Source organism: Hyperoodon ampullatus (genome assembly GCF_949752795.1).
Source record: "Hyperoodon ampullatus genome assembly, chromosome: 1".
Classification (NCBI taxonomy): Eukaryota; Metazoa; Chordata; class Mammalia; order Artiodactyla; family Ziphiidae; genus Hyperoodon; species Hyperoodon ampullatus.
Window position 1 is genome coordinate 93,111,103 of NC_136914.1, and position 16,736 is coordinate 93,127,838.

General features: G+C 41.7%; 1 protein-coding gene and 1 pseudogene across 2 annotated transcripts in view; one reads left to right on the plus strand and one right to left on the minus strand.

Annotated features, from left to right (window-relative positions):
* Positions 1 to 7,621, minus strand: part of CHIC2 (cysteine rich hydrophobic domain 2) — a gene marked incomplete at both ends in the record, with an annotated part of 47,663 nt that extends 40,042 nt beyond the window's left edge. The window contains one exon of the mRNA XM_079709708.1: positions 7,503 to 7,621. Within this exon, the coding sequence (XP_079565834.1) occupies positions 7,503 to 7,621 (119 nt within the window). The remainder of the gene's footprint in view (positions 1 to 7,502) is intronic.
* Positions 7,622 to 12,283: 4,662 nt separating this feature from the next.
* LOC307054330 (cyclin-dependent kinase 2-associated protein 1-like) lies at positions 12,284 to 12,635 on the plus strand (annotated as a pseudogene). The gene has a single exon. The product of its transcript is annotated as a cyclin-dependent kinase 2-associated protein 1-like (transcript).
* The last annotated feature ends 4,101 nt before the right edge of the window (positions 12,636 to 16,736 follow it).

The window sequence follows — 16,736 nt, forward strand, 5'->3', positions numbered from 1 at the left end:
CTCAATAAGACAGTTGATAATGAAGGATTAGTCAAAAATACTCTGAGCAAACAAGTATCTTAAAACACAAGTATTAAAATTCAAGCATCTAAATCTAGCACTCAGAACCAACTTCTCTTACTTTACACATAGCTCTAATAAGGTTGGTTGTCTCATTTCCAACCTACAGCTGATCAATTAGAAAGAAGAACGTAAACAGAAAGCAAAATCTCTCACATGTGAAATTCAAAAGAAAGTGCCATTTAGAGAAGATCCTCAAACCCCAAAATACCTCAACAGCCTCGAAGAACATCACTGTGTACCAATCTGTTAATATCTTCTTTTGATTAAATGTTTCCCCTACTCAATCAGATAATTCTGATTTATGCTCAGGATCTTGCTTTAAAGCAGGAAAGCATATGTCACATTTTAGACTGATTTCCAAGAAAACAGTAAAGATTAACCAAAAAATATGCATGAAGGGATAAATATCAAAATATATGGTAATCATTTGCTGAATGCCTACTATGGGTCCAGGTAATCAGATAAATTATTTCTGACTGTCACACCTAATCTCTGAGGTAGATATCCCTTTTGCAGATGAGAAAACTAAAGTTCAGAAAGGTTAATGGTTACAGTTAGGAAGTTTCTGAGAACTGAAATCAATCTGCCTGACATCCAAGACCACACTCTTTCCACAGTACCATCTATTGTTTTCCAAATACATCTGATATAAGAATCACCCAAGGTCTTATTAAAAATAAAAATTCCTAGTCTTCCCCTAAAGATTCTGACTGGGGATGTCTTGGGTAAGAACCTGAAATGTATATTTTTTAAAATGTCCTTAGTGATTCTGATAATCAGGCAAGTTTAAAAAATATTGTACTGGGATTAAGCTAGACTGAATGAACATGGAAACACTGGTATAAGATCTGATTTTACAAGTGGATTCTGAAACAAATTATGAAAAGTCACTAACAAATCTTATACAGAAGATACTGGAGTAAGGATACCTAACAGCATCTGTTTCTGTTATATTTTAAAGCTTAATTTTATTGAGAATGAAATCTTAAGTAGCTTTATAACAGATTTGAAAGCTAAGCCAGACATAGATACTAGAGAGACTTAAAAGATTCTCTTCTGGGGTTTCCCTGGTGGTGCAGTGGTTAAGAATCCGCCTGCCAATGCAGGGGACATGGGTTCAAGCCCTGGGCCGGGAAGATCCCACATGCCGCGGAGCAACTAAGCCCGTGTGCCACAACTATTGAGCCTGTGCTCTAGAGCCTGCGTGCCACAACTACTGAGCACACGTGCCACAACTACTGAAGCCTGCACGCCTAGAGCCTGTGCTCTGCAACAAGAGAAGCCACCACAATGAGAAGCCTGAGCACTGCAACGAAGAGTAGCCCCCGCTCACTACCACTAAAAAGAAAGCCCACATGCAGCAACGAAGACCCAAGGCAGCCAAAAATAAATAAATAGATAAATAAATTAAAAAAAAAAAAGATTCCCTTCTGAGTATATAGTTAGTCTAATATCCTAGGTGTTTAACCTGCTAGGAATATAAACTCAAGTTGGAATTCAAGAGCAGCTCTCATATAACATTATTATTTAGAGTAATGTTATTTAGAATAATAATATTTAGTATTTGATTATTTACCGTCATAAATAATTTCATATCATTTACGTCCCACTATTTAGTTCCCATATTCCACTTAGCTAGACACATAAAATCTTAAGTACTAGTTAATTTCACATCTGTTGGCAGGCAGAAATCCCACATTCAACTGTTTGGACTGGAATATCATGTGAATTTCAAATTCAAATACAGTAAAAATTTTGAAACTTCAGTTTACTACCATATTTCTCATTTCTTCAAGAAAGTTTACCCATTGAGAATTTTTGGCAGTTAATCCAGTTAGAACATTTAGCATTTTTTTCTTCATATTATCAGAGATACATTCAATGTTATGTTTTTTGTTTTTTTTTACCCCACACTTGATTTTCCCTTTTATTTATATGTCACATTAGTATAGTACATTTGTTACAATTAAACCATTGTTACATTAACTAAAGTCCATATTGTATTCATATTTCCTTAGTCAGTGCTATGTTCTAAATCAAACTAATTTCCTCTCAAATTATAAGGAGTAAGAAAATTCTCTGGGAAAAAAATATCTACTTTAAGTTGACAATTTCCTCACATTCACCAAACTTTGTTTTTTAAGAAAAGACATCAGCCTGCCCTGTGAATCATGTGGAGCAAATAGAAGCCCAGACTTAGGCATTAACCCCTATTCTTCTCTGCCTTTGGTATCCTGGCTTCTCAATTCCCTGGCATTCTTATTTTATTGTTATTTTAAAATGATAGGTACATGACACGGGAATTAATTTCCTTTTATTCCTATTTACATTGCTCCTATTTTCTTCCTCTCCTCTTAGGCAATCAATTAAATGTATTTAACATGTATCTTTTCATTTGTATGTGTTTTTACAAAAATTAATATATTTGTGCATGGATTTTTAATAAACGAATATATACAATAAAAAAAAAAAGATAAGCCGGAGAATTTCCTGGCAGTGCAGTGATTAAGACTCTGTGCTTTCACTGCCGAGGGCATGGGTTCAATCCCTGGTCAGGGAACTAAGCTCCTGCAAGCGGCACAGCACAGCCAATAAATAAATAAATAAAATAAGACAGGCCACTTATTTTATCAATGTGATTTCATAAGAGTTCTATTGTAAAATATTGTTTGCCTTCATTAGTAGGTACAGAAAAAAGAAGAAAACAGTTATTCCTTTGACAATTCTAACAAGATCCAAAGATGTATGCAATCACCTCATTTATTTAGAGAACATTTCAGGACCTACAACATTCCAGACACTATATTAAGCAATGGAGAAATAAAAAACAAGAAGCATAATTCCTGCCCTCAAAGAACTATCCAGCTTTGTGCAGAAATATCAGTAAGATCTTCAAAAATCTCCAAACAAAAAATTTAATCTTTAAAAATTGAATAATTATGTTGGGTGGAAGAAAGGAGGTGGGAGTTATAAAGTTTAAAACAAACTGTTAAACTAAAGTGAATCTGTTATTTGGGCAAATCATGTTCAGGTCTCTTGTTGCTAACCACAGCATCTAGTAGCAGTCTTGGTCCAATACATTTCAAGACAATTTTTTTTTTAACTCTACCATCTGAAAGGTCAGTATACACTAAAGTGTTCCTGTGATGTCTCCTATGCAAAGATCCTATTGTATCCCAAAGAGTTTCCATATTTTTTCAAGTCACATTTCTAAATCTTTCCATTTTCCACAGCTTACCTGAGACGAAGACAAAGAGTGTGATGTCCCACAGCCATTGATAAAAACTGGTAAAGGATGAGGAATTATTTGTGGACATGACAGGAAGATTATACCTCAGAAGAAAGTACCCGAAGACACAATAATTTAGTGAAATTAGAAACAAACCCCAGTAAAATAAGTTGGCTCTATGACAGGGCTTATGTTAGAAATCAAAGATTATACATGCCCTATGAAAGCTCCAAGTTTGATTCTGATATGGGAGGGCATGAAATGAGACAGGAACTAATGTCAGTTATAATGATAGTTTAGATAGGAAATACTGGCCTAAAACTAGTTTTAAATTCTAATTTTTATATTAACACATTGCTATCATCATTGTGAAAAACCAAACTCTTCAACAAATGATCATTATATTTTACACAAATTTATTCTAAGGGGCAAAGAACGTCATAATTTAAAAATATTAACCAATTTGGCCAATACCACCTAATAAGTTAATCACTTTTTTCCCCTCATCTTCATTACATAATAAAAAGAGAAATACACACACACACACACACACACACACACACAGAGGAAATCTACTTTTAATTGAAGTGGGAGTTCAAGTCTTTTAAATTACATGTACATAAACATTATGCAATAACAGGAACTTATCATTTCCCTCTCTTCCTTCAAATGCCACTTTCCTCAAAATATGCTTCTGCACAAGATTTCTTCCTGTTGGAGCTGCCACCTTGTTTCATATTGCTACATGCAAATCCAAAAATGAAGGAAACTATTATACTCATCTAGAAGAATATCAAGAAAGAATACTGATCTTAATGGAGGTACAGTTTAAGCCTGATTTGGGGTCAACATGAAAATATTTTATTAGAAACTACATTAAAGCAGGTTTCATCTAGGCAAATTATACATTTTAAATACTTATGTTCCCAAAATCTGATTATGCCACAAAACTAACCAAGGCCTGCCTGTGTAGTAGAAAACGGAAGGTGACTTAATTTCTCACGTCACTAAAATGACGTGCCAAATTACGTCATATGAGAATATAGTGATGTCTAAAATGAGAGTAATATTATAATATGATGTAGTAAATCATAGGGGGAAAAAGAGTAGAAATATTCAACTATAAGGGTCTACTCAAAAGTGAAATCTGTGAAAAACACATATGGATGGATCTGTATCTTTTCCGACTGATCTGTATTACAGATGATTCTATACATTACACTATAATTGACTTTCAAGGGAAAAGGGCTCTGAACAGTTCCTTAGTTTAAATAAATGGGTAGGGGGTAGGGCAGCTGCAGTGATAAGCTTAACCAGTCTTATTATAACTATTTTAATAGCTCTTCCCATTTATACTTAAGATTTTTTTTTTGATGTGGACCATTTTTCAAGTCTTTATTGAATTTGTTACAATATTGCTTCTATTTTATGTTTTGGTTTTTTGGCCGCGAGGCATATGGGATCTTAGCTCCCCAACCAGGGATCGAACCCACACCCCCTGCATTGGAAGGCAAAGTCTTAACCACTGGACCGCCAGAGAAGTCCCCCCATTTATACTTAAAGGCAAGAAAAACTGAATATGCTCAACAGGTATAGCAACCCATAAACACCAATTTCAAAAATCTTTATAGGTGTTAACTGGGTTCCTATTGGCACAGTAAGCCTGTGAATTATGTATGACAGAGTCATGTAAAAAAAGTTTTGCATTACTGTTACTATATTTATATATGGCACCACAAAACAGGATTAGGTTTTCAATGCAGAAAGATTCTTATTAATCCTCACTGAAACATTTCACACAATAATCTAACCTCATACAAATTGTCTAGAAATGGAAAAACAAGACTAAAGTGAATCACTATTAGGTTTGAAAATGGCAGTTCAGATTTCTTAGTACTGTGTTTTACACCTATGTTTCTCAAAGTGGAACACTGTGTGTGTGAATGATAATAAAGGCTAATATCTATTGAGCACAGTACCATACAATGTGATGAATTCTTTGCATGTATTTTCTCAATTAATCCTTAATAATTTTAACAGTGAGGAACTATAACTATCCCCATCTTAAATGAAGAGTCTTAGATAAATAATTTACCCAAAAAGTGGCAGAGGATAGATCTGAACCCAGAGCCTAGAACCAAGGTAACAGGAAAGAAAGGGAAGTTGCTGAGGGAGATCGCAGAAAAATTAACTCCCCTCATAGAAAGGCATACTGTTTACTGGTGGCATATAGTTCCTCTTATACTCTGGAATAGTGGTTTTCAATCCTGGGTACATATTTGAATCACCTGTGAAACTTTTTAAACAAGCTATGCAAGCCTGGGACACTCACTCAGATAACTGGCTTTCAACTGGGGCAAAGACAAGGCTTTTTTTTTTTTTTTTTTTAAGCTCCCCAGGTGATTCTAATGGGCAACTAACATTGAGAACCACTAATAATTCTCTCCACTCTGTTAACCTCTCTAAGCAGCCAACTAAAATCAAATTTACTAATCACCTATTTGGTTCTGAGCACTTTGCCTATTATATTTTCCATCATGCCCAAGAAAGTACTTAGCTTTTCTTTTCCTTAAACAGAGGAAACATTATAACTATAGTTGCACCTTTTCAAATAAAATATTGCCAGCTTTTTTTTTGACAAGAGGAAGGTAAGGGGCAGGGTGGCCAGACAACATGATAAAGTTTGAGAACTCTTCTTTAAGCACTCCTTAGGTTTAAAAGAATGTAAAAAGGGCCTAATAGTCAAACAAATCTTAAATGGCAGGCTCTAAAGACTTAAAAATTTGTGATATATGTTAAAAAAAGATTTAATATCCCACTATATTTGGTTATATTTCTTAATTCTGCTGGTGATAACAGTTAAAATACTAAGTAACTGTTACTGTGGTGATGAATTCCATTGTCTTCTCATGGCACTATGACAGCACTTAGGCAGAGTTTTCACCCTGGTTAAGTCACCTGAATATAAACTAACAGGTGCTAAAGAAATCAAAGCATTACAGAAGCACACCCAAACAACAATATGGCTGGTCACATCATGTATTGAGAAATGCAAGGGTTTTGCTGACGATCTTATATGAAAAGTCTTACTGTTTCACTAAAAGTTATTCACTGCAAGACCCACTCACCCTAAACCAAAAATATAATGAAAAGTGTTCCAGGCAGTCTCAGACTTGCTGGCCCTTTTATTATACTAAAAAGGTGAAGTGGGGAGATATCTGACAAGCCTGAAGTTTGACCTAGGATTTGAACAGAGATCTAAAATGAAAAACAGTATAAATACTTCAAGTTGTACAAAACTCTGGACTTCGCAGAGAAACATTACAAAACTTCCTGCTTCCGGACAGCTCATTATTTGGTTCAAGTCTTCACATTCCTTTATTAGTCATGACCTTTCAGAAAGCTCTCCTTCCTTATTGTTTGAATAATATTGCGCTTTTAAAATGTTGCCAGTTGGACTTACAGGAACCCTTATCAAATGAAGAAGCCATCCCAGAGTTCATGCCCAAAGGAGGGACTTAGATTACTGAGAACCCTCAGTAAACTGAGCGGTGTGTGCCCATCACATAGATTTTTTTTAAAAATTATGTGTAAGCATACATCGTTCGGCATCTTAAATATATATGTTCATCTATACGTGTTTTTTAATCATATACAATTACAGGAACTTGCACTAGTTCCGCAGAAACTGACTCTGCAAGAACTGGGAAGACCTGTGGGTGTGTGAAATACACAAGAACAGGGAACCACTCATTACCGATCATCACTGGGGTCTCACCGGGCCCAGATCTGGCCTCTCTGAGCCATATGTCACTAGCCTCAAAGGCACAGACGAGGAGACAGCAGCACAGGGTTAACTGGATGAGAAAACAGGGGGAGACACCTCAGAAATGCGTATTTCCACCCTAAAGCTGAAGGGGTGGCCGGAAGGGCAGACCCTGAAGAATAACCTTCCTTCTGGGATCCGTCAAGGCGCCCAGGCCCGAAGGGCCTACTAAGAGGGGTGCGGGGGGAGGGAGGGCAGCGTCTGTCCCCACTTCAGAACCCGAAACCAATGAAAATAAAGCAAGTTTTCACTTCCTGGTCGCCTACTCCTCCCGCAGGCCTCCGACACCAGACGCACACCGGGGCGAGAGAGCCCCCGCGGAGTAAGGGGCCCGCCCCAGCCCTGCACCTCCCGTCCTCGCCCTCGCCCTCCTCCGGGCCTTACACGGTGACGTGACCGGAGCCGCGGACCACCACTGGGTCCGGCGAGTACTTGAGCAGCTGCTCCTCCAAGGCCCGCTCCTCGTCCTCCTCCTCCTCATAGATCTCGTCGAAATCCGCCATCCTGAGCCTCCGAGGCCCCCTGCCCGAAGGGGCCTGTCCAGGGGCTGAGACCGGGATACGGGCTGGCAAGGCGGCGGAGGCTGAGGGGAGTCGCTGCCGCGGGCTCCGAGGCCGCGGAGTTCACTCTAGGCTGTCTCGGCGTCGGCTACAGAGGAGATGGGGTCCCGGCCGTCGTCGCCGCCATTACCGTCAACAATAACAACAACACAATGTCAACATCCGCCCAAGAGCCGACACCTCCACCAGCGCCGCCGCCGCAGCAGCAGCAACTCAGGCAACCACAGCAACAGCCTGCGCCTCCTGCAACGGGAGCACCGGTCTACGGCATCGCGAGACTTCCCGGGAGGGCGCGCGGGCGCGCGAGCACGCGAGCACGCGAGCACGCGGGCTGGATGGCGGGAGCGCGCACGTGAGACCTCGCTCGCTCCCCCAGGTCGCTTTCGTTCCTCCACTTCCAGCCGCCGACGGCTCCTCGGACACGCGCTCCCGCAGGCGCGGCACCGCCCCCCAGCAGAGGGGTCGCGGACCCACAGGGGGGAGTGTCTCTGGGATCTGGTGGCGTTGACCCCGACTCAAAGAACAGATCTCTGAGTGTCCAGTGAGGCACTTAGTTCCCCAGAGTAATGTCTAACCGAAACAACAACAAAAAAAACCCTGGTTGGAATAGAGAATTTATTGTGTATGTGGTTGCCAGTTTATCTAATAATCGAATCTCACTTTTCGTCAGTTTTTTTTAGTCTGTGATGAGAACCAGAGTCTGTACTTTTCCAATTTGAGGAACCCAACAGACACTGCAAATATGTTTTGTCCACTATAATACAGGATTTTTAAAAACAATGTCTAAAATCAAACATCTTGTCCCATTATCCCCTTAAATATAGTCCAGTAGATGAGGCCAATTATGCTGATTTTTTTTTCCTACAAGAAAAGTCATGCCATGAAGCAAAATTGACAAATTCTCTGGATTCCAGATTAGAAGAAGTTTCCTGCCCCAACTTCCTCACCAGCCATAACCTCTTTTCTCCCTTAAGAACTTAGGGATTCCCTAAGTTCTTAAGCTCCTCCCAGGAAAGGAAAAGTGAAGGAAGGAGAGGGGAGGTACAGTTTAATGGATTCCCCTTACCAGTCTAGACTACCAGTAAAGGCTTAAGGTTCACACTGGGCACTTGGCTTCATAGTCAAGAACCTGCCCAGGCAAATAGTTCAGGGGCAGGAGTGGGCTCCGGAGAGAGTCCAGGACAAGGAACATACACTGTGCGGGCAGGAAAGGGTAGTCATACCCAGTGCTGGTGAGAATATTCTCCAAGTACAGTGTTCACTTCTACCAGTTTAGGTGGGTCGTTGTTAAAGTTGAGAAAGTGCAGGGGAGGGCAATTAGGACAGTGAGTGAGAAATGCCAAAGAACCTCCTACTGGTAATGGCTGAAGAAAATGAGCATAGTTAGCCAAGAAAAGATGAAGGAAAGACATAGTAGATAGTATCAGACTTGCTATGTATCTCTCCTGAGTACATTTATTCATTCGACAAACATTTACTGAGCTCCAACCATGTGTCAGGCACTGTCGGGTGTGTGTGTGTGTGTGTAATGAGGTACAGTTCCTGCCTTCCAGTAGCTTATTTATCACTAAGGCAAGCAATCATAATCCTATCGAGTGCTCCCAGAGGAGTATCAGAGGGTGGTAATACAGCACACAGGAGGCAGCTTGGTTTGGTGATTAACTGCCTGCCTGCCTGCCTCTCTTTGAATCTCAGCTCTGCTACTTACAATGTGACACTGGACAAGTCATTTAACTTCTCTGTTCCTCATGTGTAAGATGAGGATAATAATAGTACTACCCCACTGGGCTGCTCTGCAGATTAAACAGATTACTACACGTGAAATGCGTAGAAGAAAGCCAGGCACACAGTAAATATTGGATGGCAATAGGAGATCTCTAAGGCCCCATCCAACTAATCAACTCTATGAGGATCAGCACAATTTTTTGCATTATGTAATGCTTTACTGTTTATGAAGCACATACATATTATTTAATATTCCCCAAGAACTCTGTGAGGTAATCTAGGATGTAATTGATTCCTTAGTTTCAAAGATGCTATGTGACTGCCCCACAGCCAAATGGCTATGTAAGAGTCAAACTCAGGGCTTCAATTCAGTGCACTGGGTAGGCCAAGCTCCTGAATTTCTTTCTTGGCAGGAACTAGGAGGCCAAGTGGCTGCGCTCAGTTAAAGGAATGGCTGCAAATGGGAGGGTGAGAGAAGGGAACCAGAGAAAGAAAGGTCAGTATGTTCCAGACATGGCCCACAACCTGTGTGCCGTGACTGAGAATTCACCTTTCTGTAGAAATAGTGGCAAAGATAAGGGGTTGGTGCCCCAAAGTTTCTAAATCATCACACAGCTGACAATTTCCCAAGGGCAGGGGAAGTCACCCACGGCCCTTTAAATCTCCAGCACTTTCCATAGCTCCTGCTTCAGAGAAGGAGCTCAATAAATGCTTTCTGAATTGAGATATATTGTTCCTGGTGCTATTTCCAGAACATCATGAGTTAATTAGGCTTTTGAGGACTGTGAGAATCTCACCCTTATCTTAACACTGGTTCTGTGTGGGAGAAATGTTCTTATTCTAAGATCTATTCAACAGAGAGAACTTTGTAACTCCCACTGCCTCAGTGTAAGGCAGGGGCTGCCTTATTTTTGCTCCTCCTATTTTACGCTTCTTTTTCCTGTTCTGAAAAACCTGTCAGAGCCAGCAAAAGGGTGTAGGACCTGGGAACAAGGCCAAGAGGGTAAGGGAAGATGAGTCAAGCATTTTCCTGATGATTGGGCTTCCCTGGTGGCGCAGTGGTTGAGAGTCTGCCTGCCGATGCAGGGGACACGGGTTCGTGTCCCAGTCCAGGAAGATCCCACATGCCACGGAGCGGCTGGGCCCGTGAGCCATGGCCGCTGAGCCTGCGCGTCCGGAGCCTGTGCTCCGCAACGGGAGAGGCCACAACAGTGAGAGGCCCGCGTACCGCAAAAAAAAAAAAAAAAAAAAAAAATTTCCCTGATGATGGTTGACATCATAATCCCAAACTCCATTTCCAGCCCTCCAGGGTCCAGCTTCCTGTCACACTCCTTTTCCAGTCTCTTACTGGGGACAAATCTCCCTTCTTAGTATCTTTTCCCTCAGTATTCAGGTGCTCTCCTGCACTCTGCAGTATGGACTCCCCTCCATTTGAGCTCCCCTTTACATTCCTGCTTCACACACTTTCACATTTACCCTCACACCAAAAGGCTCAAAACCAAACAGGAAGGTGCCTCAGAGGCCTCATGAGGCAGCAAATCTGCAGTTGCTTTTAAGGCAAATATCCCTAGATTTGAAAACTTCCAAGTTCTGTCATTACCTAGCTGAGTGGCCTTGGGTAGTTTCAACTTTCTAAGCTTCCTTTTCTTCATCCTGAAATGGGACCTATGTCATGGGGTTATCAAGGGTCAAATGAGATAATGCATGTGCTATGAGCTGAATCGTGTCTCCCCAAAATTTATATACAGAAGCCCTAACCCCCAAGGGGACGGTATTTGGAGACAGGGCCTTTGGGAGGTAATTAGGTTTAGATGAGATCATGAGGCTGGGGTCCTCAGGACAGGATTAGCGTCCTTATAAGAAGTCACCAGAGAGCTTACTCTCCCCACCACCCTTGCCTTGGTGTGAGGACACAGAAGGAAGACTTCCATCTGCAAGCCAGGAAGCTGGTTCTCACCAGGAACCAAATTGGCGAGCACTATGATCTTTCTGCAGACTTCCAGTGTCTCCAGAACTTGTGAGAAATAAATTTCTGTTGTTTAAGCCACCCAGTCTATGGTATTTTGTTACAGCAGCCTGAGCTAAGACAGCATGTAAACCCTCATTTGTTCACTCATTCCTTCATTAAACAAATATGCACTGAATTACTCCCGTGTGCCATTCTCTGCACCAGGAACTAGGGTTTAGCAATAAGGTAGTGAATGAAACACAGTCCCTGCCTTCATGAAGCATAAAGTCCATGTGGGAAGGGTGACAGACAACTATAAAAATAATTAACTATCAGAATTGTGATCAATCCTGTGGAGAAGTACAGGGGACCATGAGAGCTAATGGACCTAACTTATCCTGAGAAATCAGGAATTCTCCTCTGGGGAAATGACATTTAAGATAATGAGCTAAGCAAAAGTATGAGGGTGGGGAAATAGAAAAGAGGAGAAAGTTCTAAGGCAGTGAAAATGGCATGTTTGTCTTGCTGTCACAGAATACCACAGACTAGGTGGCTTATGAACAACAGAGATTTATTTATCCGCCCTCATGACCTAATCGTCTACCAAAGGCCCCACCTCCTGATACCATCACATTGGGGGGTAAGATTTCAACATAGAAATTTGAGGAGAACACAAACATTATCTATAGCAATACTTAAAGACTCTGAGGCCCTTGCGCCCTTGCGCCCGCCCGATGTATGGGTGATATACTGCAGCGGGTGTCAGGGTGAGGGACGGCCATATTTGCCGGTGCGGCCCGAGCCGTCAACAACAAAAAGTGCACGGGAGCTCGGCGGGCGCACGGACGGGCGCACAGACGCTAGGGCCGCCTCGCCGCCGCCCTCGCGGGCCGGGCCCCGCTGCGCCCTGGCGCACCCCGCGGCTCGGGGGGATGTCTTACAAACCGAACTTGACCGCGCACATGCCCGCCGCCTCCCTCAACGCCGCTGGGAGTGTCCACCCGCCCTCGACCAGTATGGCGACGTCTTCACAGTACCGCCAGCTGCTGAGTGACTACGGGCCGCCATCTCTAGGCTACACCCAGGGAACTGGGAACAGCCAGGTAGGTGCCCCAGAGCAAATACGCTGAGCTGTTGGCCATCATCGAAGAGCTGGGGAAAGAGATCAGACCCACCTATGCGGGCAGCAAGAGCGCGATGGAGAGACTAAAACGAGGCATCATCCACGCTCGAGGATTGGTGCTGGAGTGCTTGGCTGAGACGGAACGGAATGCCAGGTCCTAGCCGCCTTGTGACCCTGGACGGTTTTCCATCTTCTTCGGAGAGAAGAAGTTACAGTTCATCTCCCCTGTTCAGATGAAACTTTTGTTTTCAAAATGGTAACAGTTTGGTTTCTCCTCCCCCTACCCCTCCCATGGTTCACTAGGCTCCGAATCTACAGCCTGTAAGATTGAGGAAAGATTTTGCAGTTGATTGGGAGTTACATTTTAAATATTTAGGAACTACTCAGGTGTTTGTTGTTGTTTTTTAAAGCATTGATTCAAAAGATGCACGTAAAAATTACCTATCTTACAGCAAACTAGTTTGCCTCCAAGATACCAGTGTCTCGCTCTCCTCTTTTGAATACATTTATGTTACCCGGATTGTTCTTTGTTCCTTTTCATAAGCTGATACAACTTGAAGGGTTTTTTTGTAGTGCAGACTTGACAGCACACTTAACTAGTAGCTGGTCCCCTCGTTTCCCATACACTATAGATTCTGCTTAACGTAAATTCTTTTTTGCTTAAGCATTTGCATGACTATTAGTGCTTTGAAGTCGATTTTAAAAATGCACAAGTTATACATACAGAGGAGCAACCTCCCAAACCAAACCCAACAAGGATCCCCGAAATTTTTCCTGAGACTGTATGTAGATTTCAGTTCTGCCTTTCCTGTAAGTTGATCCAAACATCTGGAAGAAAATGGAACTGTTTGCATCTTTGTATTTATTACTCGATGTAATAAAGCTTATTTTCATTAACAAAAAAAAAGACTCTGAGGCAGAAAAGCACATGACCCAAATCAGGTAAAAACCAAAGTGTGGTTGAACCATAGCAAGGAAGGCAGAGCCAAAATGCAATGGGATAAAAGAGGTTTGAGAGAAACTTGAAGACCTTGATAAAGAGCCAGAAGTTCATCCTAAAAGTAAGGAAGATACACTGGGGATGTGAAGCCAAGCCATGACATTATCAGATGTGCATTTTAAAATCCCCAAATGGGAGACCAGTAGTCCAACTTACCCAGCATGTATACCCTACTTCTTCTGAAAACAGCACTCATCCTCCCCTCCCCGGACAATTTGTGGTAAATCATATCTCCCCTACTCTCAGTACAGATGATTGGATTAAGCTGAGCACATCCCCAATTCCAAGTGTGCATATGACCTAGGGTGGCAAGTCAGAGAGCATGGGATACCTTGGGGCAGAGTAATTGGTTTGAACAGATACATGATTCAGACAGAACCAATGAGATTCAATACCAGAACTTTTAACATAACTATTGGGAACAGGGGGATCTCTTTTTCTATGAATCTACTAGGAACCATGTTGCTCTTACAGTAGTAGAAACAGTCTAAGAATGATGCAAACACTGGGGGAAGCAGAACCAAGGGATGAAGCAAACATGACTTTTCCTGATGACCATGTCCTGAGTCCCCTGAGTTCAGCTACTCCTAAAAATTTCCCTGGTTTGTAGGAGAGAATAATGGATTTAGTGGACACCAAGTGGAGATGCCCAGTAGAACATAGTTAGATAGACAGGGATATTAGACAGACAGATGGATAGATATGTGGGTAGATGAATGAAGAGATAAATAAGACAGGGAGAAGAGAGAAAGAGGAGAGGGAGAGGCTCAAAAGATAAGTCTTGGCAGGAAATAAAAACATTTGGGACCCATCAACTCATAGATGGTAAAGGCAGCCATAGAAGTGCCCTAGATGGCTCAAAAGCCAAGAGGTGAGGTCCCCGGGAGAGAGTGAGAAGACAAGATGATGTAGGGTGAAGGAATTACAATAAGTAGAGATGGAGACAGGAGGAAGGACTGACAAAGGAAATTGAGAGAAACTAGCCAAAGTGGTGAGAGGCAAACTCAGAGAGTGTGGTGTTACAAGTAAAGGGAGAGAAAAAAGCAAAAGAAGGATGTAGTAGCTGTTCATGTGAGATGCTGCAGAGATAATGTAAGAAACCAGTGTCCACTGTATTAAGGAGAACAGCAAATCCTGAGGAAGGACTCAATTTCTACAACCAGCAATTTGATAGACAGTGCCAACACAGAACCCCTTGATTAAATATAACCATTAAAAAAAAACAGTAATAAAGGGCAGTGTAACTCCCCACTCCTTAAGTGTGGACCATACTTAGAGACTTCCTGCCAAAGCAAAGGGGGGAAAACTAACTTTACAGTGGTGACACCTGACAAACACTGCTGCAGCCAGCTAATCAAAGTCAACATTATGTTGACCATAAATTATGTTGATAGTATGTACCTTTATTATGATATGATGAAAATGGCACTTAACCTTTCTGATCTTCCTCCCCAAAACCCATAAGCCCATTCTAATCATAAGAAAAACATTAGCCAAATTCCAGTAGTGATGCATCCTACAAAATACCTTAACAGTACTCCTGAAGACTGCCTAGGTCATCAAAAACAAGGAAACTCTGACAAACTGTCACAGCCAAGAGGAGCCTAAGAAGACATAACAACTAAAGGTAATGTGGCATCCTGGATGGGATTCTGGAACAGAAAAAGGAACTTAGATAAAAACTAAGAAAATCTGAATAAACTATGGACTTTCGTTAATAATAATGTATCGATGTTGGTTCATTAATTTTAGCAAACATACTGTAACATGCTAATCACAGAGAAAACTTGCATGCAGTAGTGTAGGGAACATTCTGTATTATCTTCTCAATTTTCCTTAAAGTCTAAAATGGCTCTTAAAAAATAAAGCCTAAGTTTTAAAAATTAGTAATATAGTAAATACTGAATTTAAAAGAGAGACAGATAAAGCTTTTTAGTGCCAGAAGCAAAGATGAAGCTTAAAGCTTGAGTGATAGACTCATAGACTACATCATGGGGCTGGGAGGGGAAGGGTTAGGGGGAATTACTGGACCAGAAGTAGGTCCCAGCAGCTAAAGGCAGGAGTTTCAATATGCTGTGATAGGAGACCTGGCCCTGGGCAGGTTCAAGGCAGGACCATGGCATCTAACCAGGAAGGGCAGCAAGAGAGAAACCAGAAGAACTCTGCCCATGGGCCAAGGAAGCAACATGGAAAATTTTTCTCGTGGAATTCTGGGTTGAGGAGATAAAGATCTCTGGTGAAAAATCAAAGCCCCAGGCCTACACCTTGCTTAACTGCCATATCCAAATTTACACCAAACTTGTAATACAGGAATGGCTGACCTAAGAAATTAGTTGAGGGAAGAATCATATCTAGCATATGATTTTCAAAACAGGCACATGGGTTGGGATCTAGAACACAGTGCCTGGAACCTGGTAATCTCACAGAAGATGTTAGCTATTTTTCTTCTTATTACTCTATCTCTGTTACTACCCAAGAAGAGTGATAGGGACAAGAATACTAACGTATGATTTTGTATGTTCTAGAGCCTAATTTATTAATATTTGGATAGGGTAGATATGGTATTAGGGAACATGGCCTTAGGAGCAGAAATGTTTGGTGCCAGCCATGAGTACCATCTTCCTAGGTGAGAGGAAGAATTTTAAATTGCATCAGGAGCGTTTTAAATTGTCTGGAGAAATTCAAATTTCTTGGTCCTCTGGGAAAACAAATAAAATGTCTTACTTAGTCTTTACTCAGAGATATAATTCCAAAAAAGAAGTTAATCTTCTCAACCCACACTGATCATCAGCATTTTTTTTTAATTTATGTATTTTATTTATTTATTTTTCGCTGCATTGGGTCTTTGTTGTGTCTGGGCTTTCTCTAGTTGCATAGAGCGGGGGCTACTCTTCATTGTGGTGTTGCAGAAGCCATTGCAGGCTTCTCATTGTGGTGGCTTCTCTTGCTGTGGCTTCTCTTGCTGCGGAGCACAGGCTCTAGGCATGCAGGCTTCAGTAGTTGTGGCACGTGGGATCTAGAGTGCAGGCTCAGTAGTTGTGGCACACGGGCTTAGTTGCTCCGCGGCATGTGGGACCTTCCTGGACCAGGGCTCAAACCTGTGTCCCCTGCATTGGCAGGTGGATTCTTAACCACTGCGCCATCAGGGAAGCCCCCCCACACTGATCATTTTAAAAATCTTTTTTTAACATAAAATTGACACTATGTGTCCCAATCTTAGAGTTTGTGGTGCTCAGAGTATTACTAGTGAAAAATAGCACTG